Source organism: Microtus pennsylvanicus, chromosome 8 (genome assembly GCF_037038515.1).
Source record: "Microtus pennsylvanicus isolate mMicPen1 chromosome 8, mMicPen1.hap1, whole genome shotgun sequence".
NCBI classification, from domain to species: domain Eukaryota; kingdom Metazoa; phylum Chordata; class Mammalia; order Rodentia; family Cricetidae; genus Microtus; species Microtus pennsylvanicus.
The window spans coordinates 103,020,157-103,040,236 of NC_134586.1; the positions used below are offsets into that span (position 1 = coordinate 103,020,157).

The 20,080-nt window shown below is 44.9% G+C and overlaps 1 protein-coding gene across 1 annotated transcript in view; it reads right to left on the reverse strand.

Annotated features, from left to right (window-relative positions):
• Tpo (thyroid peroxidase) overlaps positions 1–19,513 on the reverse strand; it is a 74,651-nt gene extending 55,138 nt beyond the window's left edge. Inside the window, exons 1-5 of the mRNA XM_075981880.1 lie at positions 19,494–19,513; positions 16,560–16,660; positions 10,223–10,307; positions 4,193–4,344; positions 2,281–2,413 (exon numbers count right to left, since the gene is read on the reverse strand). Of these exons, the coding sequence (XP_075837995.1) occupies positions 2,281–2,413; positions 4,193–4,344; positions 10,223–10,307; positions 16,560–16,660; positions 19,494–19,513 (491 nt within the window). The remainder of the gene's footprint in view (positions 1–2,280; positions 2,414–4,192; positions 4,345–10,222; positions 10,308–16,559; positions 16,661–19,493) is intronic.
• Between the last annotated feature and the right edge of the window lie 567 nt (positions 19,514–20,080).

A 20,080-nucleotide genomic window follows, 5' to 3' on the forward strand; every position in this document is an offset into this window, starting at 1 on the left:
GTTTCTGGGGGTTCTGAGCAGTACGAGGTTGAGGATAGGAAGCAGATATGGTTCTCTGAGTCCTGGGGGTCAAGAATAGTCACCAGTTCCTTAGGGCTTCATGAATAAAGCTGAAGGCTCCTGCTAATACACCCCAGCAGAGGAAAAGGCTCAAGAATAAGATGACAGCAAGGGAGGGAGAAAAGAAGAGCCTACCCGCGAGGCAGGACACACACAGGTCTGAGAAACAATTCTGAAAAGCAACCATTGGCTATTCTTTGTGGAAAGAGGCATACTGGCTTCTTGCATGCAAGTGATGTCTTTGTTTCTGTTTGATACTGGCTATTTTTCTAAGAGGGGTAAGGCCTCTGAGATCAATTGTGCACCCTCCTTCCCCTAATTACCGGAGGCCAGCAATAAGCTCGCACATATCTGAGGTTGCTTGGTTCATGATAAAGCATGAATGGAATTCAGCATGTAAGCAGTAATGTTTGTAATACAGCGAACATCATTTATACACAAAGCAGATACACACAAAACCTTCCTCAGTCCCTACTACACATATCACACAATGTACCAAATGAGGAACTTACAGGTAAGATGATGGATTAGAAGCCCCCTCTGTTGGTCAGTATTGATCATCAACCTGACGGAAATTAGCATCATCTGGTAATAGCCTCTGAGCAAGCCTGTGGGAGACTATATTGATATGAGAAGACCCATATTAACTGTGTGTGAAGCGGTTACTTAGGAGCCTGGAGTAAATATAGTAGAGGAAGCCAGCCAAGCAGCAGACATTCAGGGTTCTCTTTCACGACTGTGGCTATGGTGTGAGCGCTTCAGGATGACACATTTTCTTTCCCCACAATGATGTTTCCCAGAACAGTAAATCAGAATAAACGATTCCCTCCTTCAACTGTATTTGTCCGGGTGCTTTATCATATCAACAGAAGCAGAAAACTAAGATATCCTCCGTGGGACCCACTGTAAGATACAGGATAGTAAGCAGTAGCGGCTATTCTATAACAGGAGCTGAAAAATGAGGCTGGACCATGAAGTTTGGGCCAAGGCTAGGGATAATTTCCCAAGGGACCCTGTGGTTACATGGCAGAACTCTGGGCTGGAAAAAGGACAGGCTGTAGACATGTGACCAGGGCTGAATGCACAACAGAGAGGCCCAAGACCAGCGCAGGCTCTGGAGACAGAGGCTAAAGTGTGCCCAAAGCAGAGATTCGCTGGAAATCTAAGGGAGCAGTTCAAGAGGGAAACATCCTGCTATTTCCTGGGCAAGTGGTCATCCGGGCACTAAGAAGTCCACTGCTGAACTTGGGGTAGGTGTTCCACAGTCGAGACAGAACCGACTCGATATGAACCTTCATGGTGTCTGCAGAAACAGAGTCTGACAGAGGTGGCTAGAATCCTGGTGAGAGGAGCCTGCCCAGCTGAAGAGTTAAGCAATAGTGTGGGGGGTGTGGTCACATTCATACCTTGGCTGTTGTAACTCACGTCGGGGAAGTAAGACCATCTCTAACACGTGGAATAATACCAGGGGAAACTACCTAACATCAGCACATATGAGGGTTGGCAGTGCCCAATCAAGGCCTGACATCTACTGGCAGCTGAGCAGAAATAACCCCAAAGATTTATTAGAATGCCCCCTCAAGGGGTTTCCTGCAGATAGTTAACCCATATTAACTACACACACTTATTGGATACACATGAAGAAAGCAAGCAAAGTTTTGATGTGAATTAGTGGCTGGCTGGACTAGGTGGGGTGCCCCAGAAAATACTGAGCTGGGCTCTTGTTCTGAAGCCAAATGAGGTCAAGAAGAGGGGGGACATTGTGAGGGGGCCAATGTTTCTGACATTGGGCACACACGTGGAAGAAATCAAGAGCTACACGCCACAGGAGCTGATACCTTGTGGCAGATGGCCAGACTCATCTTTCAGTTACATTTGGCAGGAGAAGTGGAAAGTCCTGGTAACACACTAGAGACAGGCAGAAGATATGGAGAAGTCAAGGATGTTGCCTAAGTTCTGGACATGAGACATTAGGTGAGGATACTCTATCTGTGATTTTAGAAGCTAGGGGTGAGACAGAGCAAGAAAGCTCCCCTTTGCTGTCTGTATCTGTAGTGCAGGGCAGCCTGAGGGTGGCAAGGCCAAGGAGCTAGAGTATGGGAGAATGCGGCACAGAGGGTAGACGGTCAGTTCATGGATCTAGAGGCTACTTCACAATGGCTTGTAATCCAGATTAAGTCATGAGGGGCCCACGACTGGCAGAGGGTCTGCACACAGTACCTGTTGTTGCATGCCCCGGTGATGGGCCGGTACTTATTTGCCAGGCAGGTATCAGGACATCTCGGCGGCAGCATGAAAGGCAAGCATCCTGACAGGTTGGCAATGGTGCCCAGAAGGTCTGCTGATAGGGCATCTACATAAGATAGACCAGAATGTGTGTGACAATGTCAGTACCAGATAACACCAGTACCAGATAACGTCCCTTGCCAACAATGTATCAGCCATAGCCTCAAGGTCTGCACTGGGGCTTCCTGTGTAGTCTCCGCCACCATTCTGAGAAAACCTGCCATCTCCTTCCCAGTCATACACACCTTCTTTCAACCCCCTCAAGCATCTTCCCTGACAGGAGTGTGGGGGTTTTGTCTATTCTTTTGCTTCATGAAGATTCAGGAAAACAACCTAAGAACCATGAGGATCCAGGAGGACAGGCCAGTATCCACTTCTTAGAGATGTCACTCATCTCACAGGACACATCGCTGGGGCCAACAAGACGTTCCCATCTCACAATTATCTAGTGCTTCAGGGGAGCCCTAAAGCAGAATATGTATCTTCCCGTAGGAACCTGATTTTGTTTAGCTGGCTAATAGCATTCATTCCTTCATCTACAAAAGCCTTTATTCTTTTCTCCTATTGATTCCTTTTTCTTATAAACTTCTCTAGATTAGAGCCTGTGAATGAAGTCTCTTTTGTTTATGTTTACTGTTTTTCTTGCCAATTCTGTCACTTCCCTTATGATATCTTAAATGTTCTGGAGTGTCAGAGTCTATAGCCAAATAACTTTACAACATTCTTTAGGGTAGAATTCTCCAGTTTCATAGTATGGCCTGCCTTCCCAGTGTGCTCTCACTCAGGCCCTGGCTGAGAGCCTTGTAAAATGAAAGGAGGCTCTCGTCCTTGGGGCAGGTCACCTCACCCCACATCACTTCTACTACTGTCTGAGCTGATGTCATTACTAGATAGGGACCAAAGTTCCTAGGAAGGTCTTTCAACCATGTGGTCTGAAGCAAACCTCTTTTAGGAATGACATTTTGATTGCTATAAAAATCAATTAAACTTGCTGGGCGGTGGTGGCTTATGCCTTTAATCCCAGCATTCAGGAGGCAGAGGCAGGTGGATCTCTGTGAGTTTGAGGCCAGCCTGATCTACAAAGCAACTTCCAGGACAGGTTCCAAAACTATGCAGAAACACTGTCTCTATAAACAAACAAAAAAATAATTTAACTGTTCAGTGTAGGATCTGAGTCTGAGAATTGTGGTTAATCCTGGTTTAAAACACATTCACCTGATCAGGCAAAGCAGCACTAACGCTCAAGCAGTTTACAACACTGCATTGGAAATAGATCTCACGGAGCTTGTTAAAGAAAGCTCATTTCAAGCATGTCACCACAGAAATGACAATGCTCTTTAGGTGGTGCCCATGCTGGCTTTAGCATCTCAGCTCCACAGAAGTTTTGATCTGAGGCGGTTTATATTTTCTTCCAATGTGCTCCAGGCAGCCACCACGTGAGCCCAGAGACCGCAGACTCACTTCATTTTTGGGAAAGCCTATGCGGCTGTCACATTCCTTGAGTAACTGACTAAGTCAGAGGCCCTGGCTACAAACTGGGAAGCTGCATCTGCAGCCCCCGGCTTGCCGTGACAAGACACACCCTGGATAAATGTTTCCTCAAAGAACTCCTATGAGGGAAGGTGTTCACCAAGTTCCACTAGGTGGGAAGATTATAAGAATGCCTCCAATTTATTTTAGACCCTAAAAGGCATGTTTTTCTAAATAGGATTCAAATACCAGAGAAACTGTATTTCCCAGAATAACGCAAATGAGAGGTTGTGCATAGGTTGAAGCAGAGGCAGAGGCATGTGGCTGCTTACCTGTGAAGAACTGTGATTGTGTGCAGAGGAACCTGGCCACTTACCTGTGAAGAACTGTGATGGTTCCTGTTTCAAGGTTTGTATTGATGTTTCCATGATCTCTGCTGCTCGGGAAATGGCTCCGCTGGTGGACTCTGGCAGCTTGGAGAGAGAGAGAAGCTGGGCGGGTGAGAGGACCTCTCTTTTCTTGAGGTTTCTAGAGCATATGGAGACATAAGTTAGTTGGAGCTGGAAAGGCAGTTCAGCTGGTAAGAGTACTTGATGAACAAGCATATAAGTACTAAAATTTGATCTCCAGAACCTATAGAAAAATCTGAGCATAGTGGTCTGTGAAGTGGCTGAAGATTATCTATTTATGTGAAATACAACCACTATGTATCTAAAGAACCTGATGAGTCTAACTCTAAGTATGACAAACATGAATGACTATTGACCTAAAATTCTTAATTCCATTATAGCTTAAAGACTAAAATTTAATATTAAAATATTAAAGAATTTTTAAACAACTGGGCAGCAAGTGAGGATAATGACCTCAAAATGTAAACAATATATAAGTATTTTGATCAGAGGTAGAAATGTATAGTGCAATGTAATAAATATATCCTAAAATTGTATCAATATACAAAATGTCTTAAGCAGAGGTAGAAACATGCATGCATACAATACGACAAAATAATTTTGCATAGGTGTACAAATATTGTAAACAGAAATAGGAGCATATTAAACATAACAAATATAATTTGAATTTGTATCAATATACAAGGCTCTATACCAATGTATATTGTCTATAAACAATAGCTCATAAGTATTTACTCTATTACTATTATTATTAGTTTGAGTAAGCTCACACTAATTTATCTCATTCAATTTTCTATCCTTTTTTAAAAAGGAGATCCCTGAGTCTACAAAATTTCCATCCCAACCCCCAACCCTATACCAATTATAATCAACCCCTAATTGATGTCCCTAACCCTGAGGACAAACTTTGTTGGGAGAGGCCTGAATTGCCTGGGACTTAATTACTAAATTTAGTTAATTAAGAGCAACATGTTCATATATGGAGAATTGAGTTGGCCAGAATATCAAGGAACCCAAAGTGGCAGTCGTGAGCCACTTCAAAGAACTGTAGAATGTGGCATTTAAATATCTTAGGGTTCTGTTGATGTGAGACACAATTGTTCCTGGCAGCACCAATCTATTCCTGAGAGAATGTTGGTCATCGAAGACACTCCACTTGGAGCTTGTTTTCTTCTTGGCAAAACTGGCCTTTGAGCAAAGAACTGCCCATGTTTCTACCACTGACAAAATGCATGGTGTCTGAACTGGACAAGTAGGATACAAGAAAAAAAGACTGCCAAACCTTACTAAGACAGAGTAAGATGGTTTTGAAATTTTTTCCTGCCTCTGAAAGTGGTCTGTCAGTTACTCTAGGACTTTGTCAAATTTGGTTCTCCAACGTTGCAAGTGAGACTTTGGGTGATTGCCCAGGTAGTCAGTTGTTTCTGTCATTTATTGCACATTTTGGAAGTTGTTTGATTGTACTTCCTATTTACTCAAGTAATGTTATTTCCCTGCTCAGGTCTTTGATGGGGTTGAAGACTCAATAGTCATAGTTACTTTCCTCTCATGACTTAGCCAAGTCATTTCTAACACAAGGCTTAGACTCCTTATGATAGGATAATTATTGAAACATTTAGCACATGTTACTTGCTTAATATTATTTATGCTGGTTGTAATTCTTTTTTATACTTGATATCTGTTCTTGTTGCATTTAGTTTTGTATTTCGTATTTAGACAAAAGCAGGAGGTACTGGGAAAATTCCTTTGAGATGTTGGACCACTTTGGGTGTACTCTTGAATACTATAAAAACAGATGTAGAAATGTGTGTTCTCTCTTTCTCTCTCTCTCTCTCTCTCTCTCTCTCTCTCTCTCTCTCCCTCTGTCTCGGCTGCTGGATTTGGTTCCTGTTCCCCTCTAGTGCAGAGGACTGTTGATCTGTGAGTCTACCCCTAAATAAAGAACCCTTCATTATATTCCCTGCTGAGCTAGTGTGGGACTACTTTAGCGCACCTATTCTTATCAGAGAACAAGACCAGTGACTTCAGATGACAGTGTCTTTTGTAATCATTTCCACATCTCTGTATATATCCAAAAACAGCATGCTGCAGATCCCAAAATATGCAATACAAATAAGACTTAAAACCTTAGGGCATAAATACTATGATTATGACAGTTTTGTAGGTGAGGAATTTAACACTTAACTCATGTAAGGTGAGTAGCTTTTGCAAGGTAGATATGCATGACAGTAGCAGTGTTGAGATACATACATATACACACACATACATACACACACATACATACACATACCTCAATACACTGGCAATGAGTGACTGCCAATGTCCATAAAATATGACATATTAAATACTTATATTTTTTACATGTTCACATATTTGTAAACGATCTAATGAAGTCCTGAGTCTTGAGAAGACAGGTTATTTAATTTGCAATCTAGAACATGAATTGACCAAAGCTCCAAGGGAATGGACAGAGGTCAGGAGGCCTCAGTTCAGAGGTGGAGGCCATTGTCACTCACCACTAGCAGGGCTTTACCTTCCTGAGATGTTAATGGTAGACAGAAGCAAGGCCCCTAAAGACAGAGACATTTCCCTGAAGCTTATTTGAGCAAAGGACATTGTTGAGAGGGAAAATGGTATGTTTGAATGTTTGTATTTTGAGTACCCTTCTGATGTTTGCCTTTGTAAACAGGCAAATATTTTGGGTGTAGGGTGATCTGTCTTTCTATTTAGTGGTTGATGAACTTTCCCTTACTGCTCTAGCTGCTTTGAGGCAAAAAAAAAAAAAAGCCTGCTCTTCTAACAGCTGACTATCGCTATGCCAGAACTAACCATTGAATACACCATGGACATCTTACCAAAGACCCCAGCGGTCAGCCCCAGGTCTTTGGCCATCATGATCGTTAATGAACCATTTCTGCCTCCTTAGAGGAGCTCTCTGAGGTTCTAGCAGAAGAACCGGTGAGACTGGAGCTGGGGCAAGACCACAACGGGTCCAAAACAGAAGCCTTGATGGCTGTGATCGGTGCTAGGAGGCAGGATGGAGGGAGGGGTTAACATCCAGCTACCTGACTGCCGAGGAAGCAGCTGATCAGGTTGAGAGCAGCTAGGGCAGGAAGAATGAAGCAGAAGGAAAGATGATGAGGGAGTGGAGGGCAGAGACAAAGGAAGGGCAGGAACATAAGAAGCCAGAGAAGAGAACATGCAGACCATGGTTGATGGAGTATTCTCAGAGAGCTGTCCGTTCCTTAGAGTCAAGGCTCTTAGACCCTAGTTCCAAGAGCTATGATACTAGTCACTGCCAAGGGCTAAATTTCTAAAACCCCAGGCCTGGTAAGTCCTGTTACACTTGTAAGGCTAAGGGCCCTTATACCGGAGACTGGCAGGGACTGGCACTGCAGGGTGCCACTTGCTGATGCCTCTTCATGCCTACTGCTGTTGCTCACTGCTGCCACACAGAGAAAGGAAAGCCACTGGAGAGGAGCATTGGAAGAGCTTCTCCTTGCTTGTCCAGGATTCCCATCTGGGCAGAGCAAAAGAATTTCCGGATGACTGGTTGGTGATGCCGGTACCCTGCCCTGTTCCGAGGTGGACAGCCACTGGAACAGTCTTCCCTGGTATCTTGACCCCTAGGCTGGGCATTCTAGTCCTCACAGCTTGCTGACAATAGTGGCCATTACCAAGGACCAGTGCCTATATATTCTCCTGGCTTGTCCCCTTAGCTATCACATGGTCCTTCAAAAGAACTGGTCCTCCCTGGCGGATGACCTCTCTCCCATAATCAGCCTGCTCTGTGCTCAGATCTTAGGGACTAGATGAAGTGTTTGTATCAATTGCCTAGTCAGCTGTCATCTGCTGCAGCCCGGGGAGGGGCAGAAGAGGCAGCTTCGCGTGTTAGCCCTCCAATCACAGTGCAGGTCTCCAGCCATTGTGCAGGGCTAACACGACATGGCAGAGGCTGGGAGGGTGTCAAATGACGGGTGTGTGTCCTCATATTTGCAGGAGTATATTGATTTTACACTCGCATTGTGGGAACTCTGTGTTTAGTTGGCTCAGGGTTCCTTATGTAAAACGCCGAGGAAAAGTCATGTGTCAGATGTATGTTCTCTTCAGTCCCCTGGGTGTTGGAGAAGTGGAGACCACTGCCCAGCGCATCATCCTCATTAAAGCCATCCTGTGCCCTTTGCTTCTCAATCTGCTGCCAGGCAGAACCTGGACATTTCAGTGTCAGCAGACTAAGATGATGTCACAGGTCTGAGCATTGATAATGTAGCTGAGTCCAGCTTGGAGCCTGTGGGCATCTGTGAACCAGAACTCACTCTGAGCACTGAAAGGGAACCTATTTTTTGCCCCAGGAGCGGGCCTCGTGGGTAAGGATGCGATCCTGGCACTTTGTGCTGTCTAGAGCTTTCTGTTTCCTCAGACCCACTATCTCTCAGAAGAGAAAAAAAAAGGAAAAGTAATCTTATCCACGTTCTGGGTGGGAGAGAAGATGGAAGGTAGGAAGGGTAAGGGGGAGAGGGAGAAGAAGGGAATGGGAAAAGAGAGAGAGGGAGAGAGAGGACCACCTGGTGAATATACAGGTATAGATTTTGTTCTACAGATGCGCAAGTCTGAGCCAGGAAAGTTTATCTGCTTGGTCTGATGAGGACTCTTGGTCCAAGAGAATGGAGGAGTTGGTAGCTTTACTTCTACATTCAGAAAGGGCTGCTGGGCATGCCTGGTCCCCCATACAGGTATCCTTGGAGCTACTTCCTACAGCATATCTGACCTAGGTGGCTCAGCCAAGACTGGCAGCAGGCCTTACCCACCCTTACCAGCCTTTAGACCTGGCTCCACTCCCTGCTGCAGAAGCATAGGCTGCCAATCACAGATGAAGCCGCCATACAGCCATACAACTTCATGCTCCTTCTGTCCCAAACGGTGCAGTCATGGGCCCCCCTATGCCATCAGCTGCAGTTCCCACACCAAGGTGGCCACTATGAAACCCTTTCAGGTTTATGAACTCTCTCCCACGTCTCCCGCCTCCAGTGGGAGCTCTCCAGCTCTAAGATTCCCAGGGGCATCCTGTACTACTGAAAACCTCTCTGTCTTCCTTCATGATTCCTATCAGTTCATCTGCCAGTGTCCCCTCTCTTTTTCAACTTCAATCTTTTTTAAGAGTCAAGTAACAATTTATCTGTAACCAATGTAAAATATTGAAACCATTTCCTACCTGGAATAATAGAAATTTGAAGTAAAATCAGAATATGTCAGGTAATAATCTGGCCTTAAGAGACATAACTTTCTACCAACTTCCAATAAAACTCTAAGCTTGTGAAGACAAAGCCTAGCATGTTTTTTGATGCTTTCTGAACATCTAAAGAGACACAATGATACCATTAGCACTGGTGTCTGCCACATATTTAAAAGCATGATGTCAGGGCCCGGAGAGACAGCTCAGAGTTCAGAGCACTGACTTCTTTTCTAGAGGGCCCACGGTAGATTCCTATCACTCACACTGTGGCTCACAATTGTCTGTAAATCCAGTTCCAGTAGACCTGATGCCCACATCTGGCCACTGCAGGCATAAGGCATGCACATAGAACAGAGATATGCATGTGAATAAACATGTATAAACATATGGTAAGATTATAAAATTTTGCTTAAAAAATTAAAAATGAGTATATGATGTCAGGAAAAAAATGACGGTCAGCTTTGGTTCTATGCTTGAGGTGGTACAATGGTGACATCCTGGTGACTGGCCACCAAGCCTGAGGCATACAGCACCCTTTCTTCCTTATTATGCCGTAATGTTATTTCTGACCAGGAGTCAGATTTTGTCATCACGGCACCTTGATCTACAAGTAGACCAGGCTTTTGATCCGTGTTTCTCTGAGCGAAGCGTTGGAGAGAGCATTGTTTAATTATTGCTGTCCCCAAAGTTGGAACCATGAATCCTCTCACCGGAGCTTCAGTGCCTCATTTGCAAGGGGGTGATGGGGAACACTGTCCCTTACCTTTGGATGGTGTTGTAGAATGCATTGTCCACCATGAGCTGGCTTGCTTCCACCACACTGATAACACGGGACTTCATCATCTTCCCTAGGATATAAAACATGGCACCACTAAACACGCACAGTGCAGCAACTCTCCCAGGTTTGATGTCCTCCCTCAAGTGCAGACAGACACAGTGATGGTGCCACGGTCTCTAGAGATGGATTGTTGAACTGTTCTTGGGCATTAACATTTACATCAAAATGAAACAAATTGTGAAAAGGTAAACTAAGTAACTGAGCATTTCAGACACTGTATCAGCGGGAGTGCCTTGTAGCATCAGCACCTGGCAGCATCTGCTTTGACATCTGATGTGAGAGGCAGCAGTGTGATGGGAAGCTGTTGGAGAGTCTCAGATGCTTGTGATTCCAAGTCCTCCAGACCACACCAGCCCTCAGGTGGGGCACAGTGTTTACTCACTTTCCTTCAAATCTAGCCTGCTATCCCCAGTTCTCATTTCCACTCCTGAAGTCAGCTATGGCACGGAGTTTCCTAGCTGGGGAAAGCACTCATCCTCAAGACAGTGCCACGCCTGTCTGCTTCTCACCGCGATGATCTTGGACTAACCCTCCAAAACCTGTCAGCAAGCCCCCAACTTAACGCTTTTATTTTTATAAGCATTGCCTTGTTCATGGTGTCTTCTCACAGCAATAGAACGATAAGGCAGCATCTGATGGTTTGTATGGGGTCAAATGCAGTTGGAGAGGCTTGAAAATGTGTCTCTTCTCACTTCATCAGTGCCTTGTAAGGGAAACTCTGTGCCTCAAAACTGACTTCCCCATCACTGAGAGGAGACAGTCACAGCAGAGACGTCTCACTTCTCGCCTTCCTGCTGTCAAGTCAGGTGCCTTTGAAAACACAGAACTGCTGGACTGCACCTCCCCTCCCAACACAAAGACCCCACTGCCCACAGAGTAATCCAGGCTCCTCTCTAAAAACTTCAAGACCCAACAATCTACAGGGACAAGGTTTGATATTTCATAGTTCTGGGTGTGGTAGCTTGATTTCCTCCTCACTTTAAAAAGTATCACCCTCTGGTACCACAGAAATGGCATAGTGAATGAGAACATTTGCTTCCTAGCATTAAGACCTCAGTTCAGATTCCAATATCTGTGAAAAGCTTGGCATGCCTTCATGCACCTTTTATTGAAACACTGCCCAAAGCAGGCTTAGGAGGGTTGCTGAGGCTTGCTGGTTGCCAGTCCAGCTGCAGGTTCAGTGAGAGAACCTGTCTTTGGGTAGTAGAGAGTGATAGACTCCTGATGCCCTCTGCTGGTCTCTATACACATGGGCACCAACCCCGTTACATGCCTCTGTATATAGCCCCCCTCCAAAGTCGTTACTTAAAATATACAACTCATTTTCTCTTCCTTAACAAAGTCATGACCCTCTGAGTGGATGCAGAAGAAGAAAATGATCACTTCCTCACTGTGTATCCTGTGCACTGTGACCATTAGAGGGGACTAGAACGCATGGCCTCTACCAGGTTAGAGGCTTGTCGTGTGTATGACCTAAGTGATTGAATAGAAGAATTAACTATGAAGAAAAAAATTGGTGTGTGTGTGTGTGTGTTTGCTATTTTGGGGGAATAGTAGCTGCCAATGACAGAATTTCTTGTTATTTACCCCTATTAAGATGATATTTAAATAAAACTGGTTATGTATTGCTTATACTTAATTTGCTATACTATAAAATATTTTACCAAAATTTAAAGAAAAATTTATTGTTTCAAATTTTGCCGCAGGCACACCTCTCATCTATGATCATCTAAAAATCTCCATGGAACTGGACGGATTTTGAATTAATGTTTTGGATGAACAGAGATGTCTCATTTATCTACAACAGAGGAGAGACTCTTCCCCTCTGCCCATCTTAGGTTAACTTTCTGGGGCCGCATAAATTAGACAAAGAAAGGATAAACAAGTGAAAAAATTGCCAGACGCAAGTCTTGGTCTGTGTACCGACATCCCGTGAGAGCTGCCAGAGCTAACTGACAAAGCCGAGCTGGAAAGATGGCATTCTCAGGGAAAGGAAGAAAAGAAAGAAGAAAGGAGGGAGGGAGAGCTGGAGGGAGGGAGGAGAGAGCAGGTGGTCAGGGAACAAGCTGTGAGGAGGAAGATAAGTGGAGAAGGCTGTTAAGGCAGCTGGCAGCTGGGTTTGTGATGTGTGTTCCTGGATGTCTGTGCCTGGCTGGAAACCTGGAGACACTTTGCAGATGGATTTTCTGGCCAGCAGGGGGAGACAGAGTGCTTCTCTATGACCCAAGTCATTTGTAGCATCTCAAGATCCACCCATCAGGTACCTGCACAACTACCTCCTACTTATGGTTGAGGCTAGGCCAATGACCCTGAGAATTTCAATTCGGCTTCTTCTGTTTTTCTAGAAGAGAAATCCAAATTCTAGAGAATAACTTGACTCATTCCCTGTCTGGGAAATATCATTTGTCACCTGGTTTTCCATGTGTATCTTCCGAAAGTGCCATCTGCTCTGGGAGGCACACTGGCCTCTAGAATCCCACCATTTGCTTATTTATAACAGGGATGCAAGAAGCCATTATACAAGAAAGGTCCTGTGTGTCAAGACAAAGAAACAGGCTCCTTAGTTCCAAACATGTTCACTAACACAAAGCAAAACGGTATGAAACGAAACAGCAAAGAGAACTAACGTCTCCCTCTCTAAAGCCACAGATGCCCTCTCGGCTTCCAGGTGCTGTCTCTGGCTAACTCAGATCCCTTGGCTTTTGCTCGGAGCCACGTGTGGATCCTGTTTTGACGATCTCTGTTTTCAGACATCTGGAGAACTGGAACAGAGCTCAGCAGCTCCCCTTTTAAACAAACTCCCCACTGGGCTGGCTTCCCAATCTCAGGATTCGCAGGCAGCTTTTCCTGCTCGCGCTGTTCATTTGCATCCTATTTTCTTTTCACAGTTGCAGGGAGCTCTGAGTTCACCATAAAGATTATTACGCATGGAAGCCTGTCTCAGTCTGTGGAGAGCAATACACAGGTCTTCATGAAGCGTGTGCTACCAAGGGTTGTCAAGACATCTGAGGAGAGTTTTCTTAGATAATGGCCGTGGATATACCTTAGGGGAAGATGAAACCTGTTTTCATTTTCAGAACTTTATTACTGAATTTCCAGGTGTTGAGGGTTTTTTCTCTGCGTTCTGAGCCATCTGGCTCTACACAGTAGCGTCTGTATGTGTGGTGTGTGTGCGTATGTACATGTGCATATGGGTGTGTGCCGAAATCTCGGTGGAGACCTCCAATTGACGCGCACCGTGCCCCTGTGCCTGCACTCTGTGCGCTGGCACCCAGTTCGCGAGCTTCGGGAAAGCAAGCTGGAGGTTAAAATACACAGACACACACAGACAGCGAGACAGCAGACAGCAGACAGCGACACGGGTCATCCTTGAGTTCCCCAAGAATGCCCCCTTTATTGTGTTCAGGGGCAGATTCTATAGAGATAGCCACACCCCAGCCAAACCCACCAGAAACCACTCTCCTGCCATCAGGAATTCCTGAAGATCTCGTGCTCAGAGCAGCTGTAGGCACTCAGATCAGGGGATTACAAGAAATTCAGCATCTGGGGTCTCACTGCTCCCAACATGTGTGTATACGTGTATATGCAAGTGTGTATGTGTGTGCATATGTGTATCGCGTGTGTGTGTATGAGTGTGTGTATGCATGTGTATGCGTGTGTGTACATGTATGTGTATTTGTGTATGTGTGTGTATGTGTGTGTGTATTTGTGTGTATGTGTGAATGGGTATGGATATGTGTATGCGTGTATGTGTGAATGGGTATGGATATGTGTACGCGTGTGTGTTTGTGTGCCCTATAGCTTTGCTTCCCAAAGTGCCACTGATGTCACCCAAATGCACAAACCCATCTCTGCACTGTCATCTTCCACATGCATTTAATTCTGGCTGTGGTGAGATAGAGCAAATGAAAGCTATGTTTCAGTTACATTTTACCAGTGAATATTTATTGTTTCAAAGGCTTAAAGGCACTGCTCTTTTCTTTCCAGCTGACTAAATAATGTTCAGACGTTAAAGGATGTAAGATCAAACCACTGTGAAGCATACACTCTTGCTGGCTTTGCTTTTTTGTCTGCTACAGGGTTTCATGATGAAGTCCAGGCTGGGTTCACTTAAACTTGCTATATATCCAATGCTAGCCTTGAATTCTTTTTTTCTTTTTCTTTTCTTTTCTTTTCTTTCTTTCTTTCTTTCTTTCTTTCTTTCTTTCTTTCTTTCTTTCTTCTTTTTTTTTTTTTTGAGACAGGGTTTCTCAGTAGCCTTTGGTTCCTTTCCTGGAACTAGCTCTTGTAGACCAGGCTGGCCTCGAACTCACAGAGAGCCACCTTCCTCTGCCTCCCGAGTGCTGGGATTAAAGGCATGTGCCACCACCGCCACCACTGCCCGGCTTAGCCTTGAATTCTTGATTCTCCTGCCTCAGATGGATTATAGGTGTGCTACCACACCAAGAAGAACTTAAAGAGCACTACTAGTGATTTTAATGTTTTTTTTTTAATTTCGTATCAAGCCTATGATTTCATCCATGCCAAGGCAAGTGCTCCCCTACTGACCTATACCAGACCAAAGGCATAGCCAAAGCGATCCGTAACCTCGTGAGTCTCCCCTCATCGTCTTTAGTGCTGGCCTATCGACACGTGGCAGCACTGCTGCCATATCTTCTAAATGAGAAATTTATAGGATAGAAATAAGCCAGCTTCAAAGCATCAGAAAGAATGGTAAAATGCACTTTAAAGTGCACGACGATGATAAAAGTTGCTTTGTACGTTATTATGTTATTTAAAATGTAGGCAAAAGAATTAAATATATTAGATTCGTCAATCATGCTTTTTTTTTTTTTTTTTTTTTTGGTTTTTCGAGACAGGGTTTCTCTGTGGCTTTGGAGCCTGTCCTGGAACTAGCTCTGTAGACCAGGCTGGTCTCGAACTCACAGAGATCCGCCTGCCTCTGCCTCCCGAGTGTTGGGATTAAAGGCGCGCGCCACCATCGCCCAGCTGTAAATCATGCTTTTCATCCCAGCATTCTGGAGGCAGAAGCAGGCAGATCTCTGTATGTGTTCTACATAGTGAGTTTTGGGCTGATGGGGGCTACATACTGAGACCTTATCCTCAAGAAACAAACAATATGTGTGTGGAGTTATAGATACCCCCACACACATGCTGATTTCTGAAAATAAAATAATTTCCAAAATTTAAAGCCATGGCGCGCAGATGTTTTTATGGACAGCTCATGGGGGTGGCAGCTATTCTTGGCTTGCCTCTTGCCCTTCACCTTCCCAGTCTTGTTTTATTGCTCTAGCACCTTGAAAACGGCAAAGCAGAAAGACAACGTGGTTTACTCCCTGCCTGCATGCTGAAAACCCGCTTTGTTCCAGAAGTTGGAAGGGTTGGTATGGAGGAGTAAGATTAAAAATGAGTATTTCTTTTGTTTTCCCTAGCTGCCAATGACAACACACTTCCTCAGTTAAGGCTGACCAGGAATGCCTGTGGTGGGCAGTTGAAGACCCAGACTTGGGAGGGGAAAGGCTTGGCCACCAGAAGGAAGGGAGGAGGGAGGCTTTCCTCAGGAGTTCCCTAACCTGGGAAGGCAGCAGGGTGACTTCAGTACAGACATGATGTCCAGACGTTCAGAAAACAACAGGCAGAGCATGGCTCCTAACTGGAGGCAGGGTTGAGTGTGAATGAGGATGCTCAAGTCCAAGGGATGGGCAGTGTCTGAGAGACTGGGCACGGGGCTGGGGTTGGTGGTGGGTGGGAGTGCCTCGTCAACATTCTGTCACCAGGAAACTTCCTCCAGGGTGACTGATGTCCTTCCTCCCCCATGTCCTGCTCTTCCTCTCTTCCCTCCCTTCCCTCCTCACTTCCTTTCTTCTTTAGATCAAAGAGTCATGATGTTAATCATGGCATCTCAGTAGCTTTCTTATTGAAATTTCCCATACAACTGACTAATTTCAGAAACTACCAGAGACATTTAATGAACGATGATTTTATAACAAAGGAAACAAAATACTCAGAACTTTTCTTCCAGATATATGTATAGGTAAAATGGAAATGATTTATCCTGCAATCATGAAATCATGAAAAAAAATCAGTTCTTTTAAAGAACGAATTACAGTTTCATCCCTCTAAACTGAAAACTTTCATTTTCTCCTTGACAAGCACAAAAGGATCTTAACCAGTTCTCAACAACTGGCGCAGCATGCTCCGTTTGTTGAGTGTGAGAAACAACTTTGCAAGGCTAAAAGATCATATCTTATTTGTTGCTTACCCCACAAGACTTCTCTGCTTCTCAGGATGAAAGGGAAGAAAATTCCAGCTCCTATCACTGCCAGTGTGACTGCCGCAGCTCCAAGGGCTCTCGTTCTGCAGCTGAAGTGGCAAAGAGGAAATCAGGCATTCAGCAGCATGCTGTGGGATCTACCATAAATACCCAGGCCTCTCCTCAGGTGCCCTCCCGAGTCCAAGGCTGCTACTCTTCAGGACGCTGAACGTCCTCAGAACTACAAGATGCATAGAGAGACTGGAGTGCTTTTTCATCAAATCTGGGCCTTGAGAATGGGAGATTTCTTTCTTCACACACGTCTATGTGGAGCAGATAACTAAGAGTAAGAATTTAGCCCTATAAAGACAAATAAACCCCTGGACCTGCTGCATTTCTTAAGGAGGGAGGATTATAATGAAGCCATTTCAGATGAAACAGAAGACCCCAAATGGGTCACATCCACTTTCTAAGCCTTTGTTTTCTTCGTCTTAGACAGCTTTTTCTGAACCCCTAACTTTGTTAAGCAGGACACCCCAGGGGGACTACATCATAGTGCACAGGGGTCTACAAGTTACCCAGCATGGCTGAGCTGAAGTCATGGGATCAGGGCACTGCCAGGCTTTGCTGGGAAAACCTATCTGTTTGCCACACAGTCCTCCCATAGACAAGTTTACACCTTTCATGATAGATTCCCCTTAGGAAATGGGAAAATAAATAGTTTACAACCTGACCATTTTCCCTTTCTCAGCCGAGGAAGCGGGATGTGCACAGTTGGGTGCGTTCTTTGCAGTCTTAACTTCTGAGATGTGAATCTTGATTAGTTTTCTAGATTTGGTCACCCACCATATAAAGGGACTCTGCTCCGGCTTGGCTGCCCACTCAAGCTTCTGAGGGGAGTGGCTTCATCCTATGTTTGCTTAGCATTGTGTTTCTGCCAAGTTCTCCTGTGTCCTGGCTGGTGGGAAAGAAGGCGCCACGCCCTAGAGGACCCTCTGTCCACCTGACCTAGAAAGATCTTTGGAGAAAAAGAAACCTATTAAAAACCAACCCCTTGGACATTTGTGCTTTTCCGAGCTGATGCAACTGAACACCCCCCCCCCACCACCACCACACACGCATACGCACAATTAAAGTAGGGGGCAGACTTTGGAAGAAGAGATTTAGTGGGGGGGGGTGATGAGATGAGAAGATAATGGGACATTTTGATTAAAAACATGTATGTTTATAGTATGAATTACATATGAGAAATTATAAAACAATAACTAGAATAAAAGAACCACATGAAAGAAAGTACGAATCACCCAACACCAGCTGCATTGCTGGTCCCCGCTAGCAATGTCAACCTGGGACCTCATTGCATGTCTCTGAGATGCCAGGGTCCTTTGCTGTGTGATTTTCGTTTTTTACTCAATGCTTTTTGAGGAGCCCACTACCCAGTTCCTAAATAAATCACACATGGAGGCTTATTCCTAGTTATGAATGCCTAGCCTCCACTTGGCTTATTTCTAGTCAGCTTTTCTTATCTTATGTTATCCTGACTACCTTTTGCCTTCGGGCTTTTATCTTTCTCCATTTCCGTATACCTTTCTTTACTTCTTCCTCCATGGCTTGCTGTGTGTAGCTGGGTGGCTGACCCCATGATGCCTTGCTCTCCTCCTTCTCCGGTTTGCTCCTTCCTCTGTTCTCCTCTTTATACTTCTCTGCCTGCCAGCCCTGCCCATCCTTGCTCCTGCCTTGCTATTGGCAAGCTCTTTATTAGGACCATCAGGTGTTCAGAGAGGCCCAGCAAGCGTTAAACAAATGCAACGTAAACAAAAGTAACACACCTGAAAATAATGTTCCCCAACAGCCCTTCTCCCTGAAAAGTGAATAAAATACACCTGTGTTTGTAAGCGTGACTAAAGAGTCTCATCCAGAAAACATTTGAAGCTTGCCAGCAACATCCCCAAAGCCACCATCTCTGAAATGGGAAAGATTACTAAGCTCCTCCCTGCCAGAATAAACAAAGTCCAGTTATGTTCAGAGAAGCCGAGATGCAAGAAGACCAGCCTAGCTGCCTGGGAGAGCAATTGAGTGAGGCACCTGGAAATGCAGCCTCATTTGTGCTGCCGGTAGGCCGTGGAGTGTGCTCCAGGCTACCGTCATCCATGCTGGGATGAGCTTTGGTGGCGCAGCTTTCTGTTTTTGAGTCGTTTCTGTTCCTCCAAGTAACTCCTCACCCATATCCCTGTATGTAACCCTAATAAAATCATTGGTTTATCAAGTTGGACTTCAGTGGTTATCTATACTGTGGTCTGTTGTCGTTTCGCTATTTGGGGTGAGGAGACGTGTGTGTTGTGTCTCCCCAATGAAAGTCTTGTCACACACACAAACACATTTCAGTGTTACCCAGAGGCCAAAGAAGAGTGCCTAAGAACAAGAAAGACCCCTATGGAGGCAGCAGAGCGAACTTCCAAAAGTTAGAACACTCTTGTCTTTTCCTCTGAACTATAGGCTGCAATTTTACCCCTCTATCTCTATTAAGCTATAGTGATGGTAAAAGTTACATCCCTCTGTGAAGATTGGTTAGTACTTCAGTGTGCAAAGGCAATGAATGAGGAATGACTGGACAGTTTAAAACGGCCATCATTTCCTGTATCCCCCTTATTTCCTCTCCTCACGGTCTCCTCATTTCTCCTCAGGATCTCTTCTCAGATCCAATTCTTACCTTCTCCTCACATCTCCTCCATATTTTTCTCAGATTCTCCCCTCACATCCTTCCCAAGCACCCTCTTGTCTTCACATCTTCTCACACCCTCACCTCCTAGCTCTTTTCTCTCTTTAGCTTTACTCCTCAGCCTCTCTGCATCTTTCACTACCTGCTCACACTGTATCTGAGTTAGGGTTACCATTGCTGTGATGACCAAAACAACTTCAAAGGAAAGGGTTTCTGTGGCTTACACTTCTGCGTGGTCGTCCATCACTGAAGGAAGTCAGGCCAGGAAACATTGTGGGAACCTGGAGGCAGGAGCTGACGCAGAGGCCATGGAGGGATGCTGCTCACTGGCTTGCTCATCATGTTTGCTCAGTCTGCTTTCCTACCAGCCCAGGTGTGGTACCGCCCACAGTGGACTCCCCTATCAATCACTAATGAAGAAATGTCCTACAGGCTTGCTACAACCTGATCTTATGGAGGCATTTTCTTAACTGAGGTTCCCTCCTCTGAGATAACTTTACCTTATGTCTAGCTGACAAACTATTCAGGACACTTGACCCATTTTCAACTTGAAACACAAAGATATCACAACTAAGTTCCAAACTTTTCTTTCTCATTCATCCCCAAGATCTCACATAAAAAAGATAAAATGCTTTAAAAGTTCCAGTCTTTACAAATCCAAACATTAAAAAATCAGTCCCTTCTCTTAGCCTGTGCCTTTTTAGAGGTGAACTGATCCCAAGAATCCACGAGGATGACCCCAGCTAAGGCCCTAAACAATAGAGGAGAGGTGCCTTGCCCTATTGTCAGATTGATGACTATCTTAAATGTC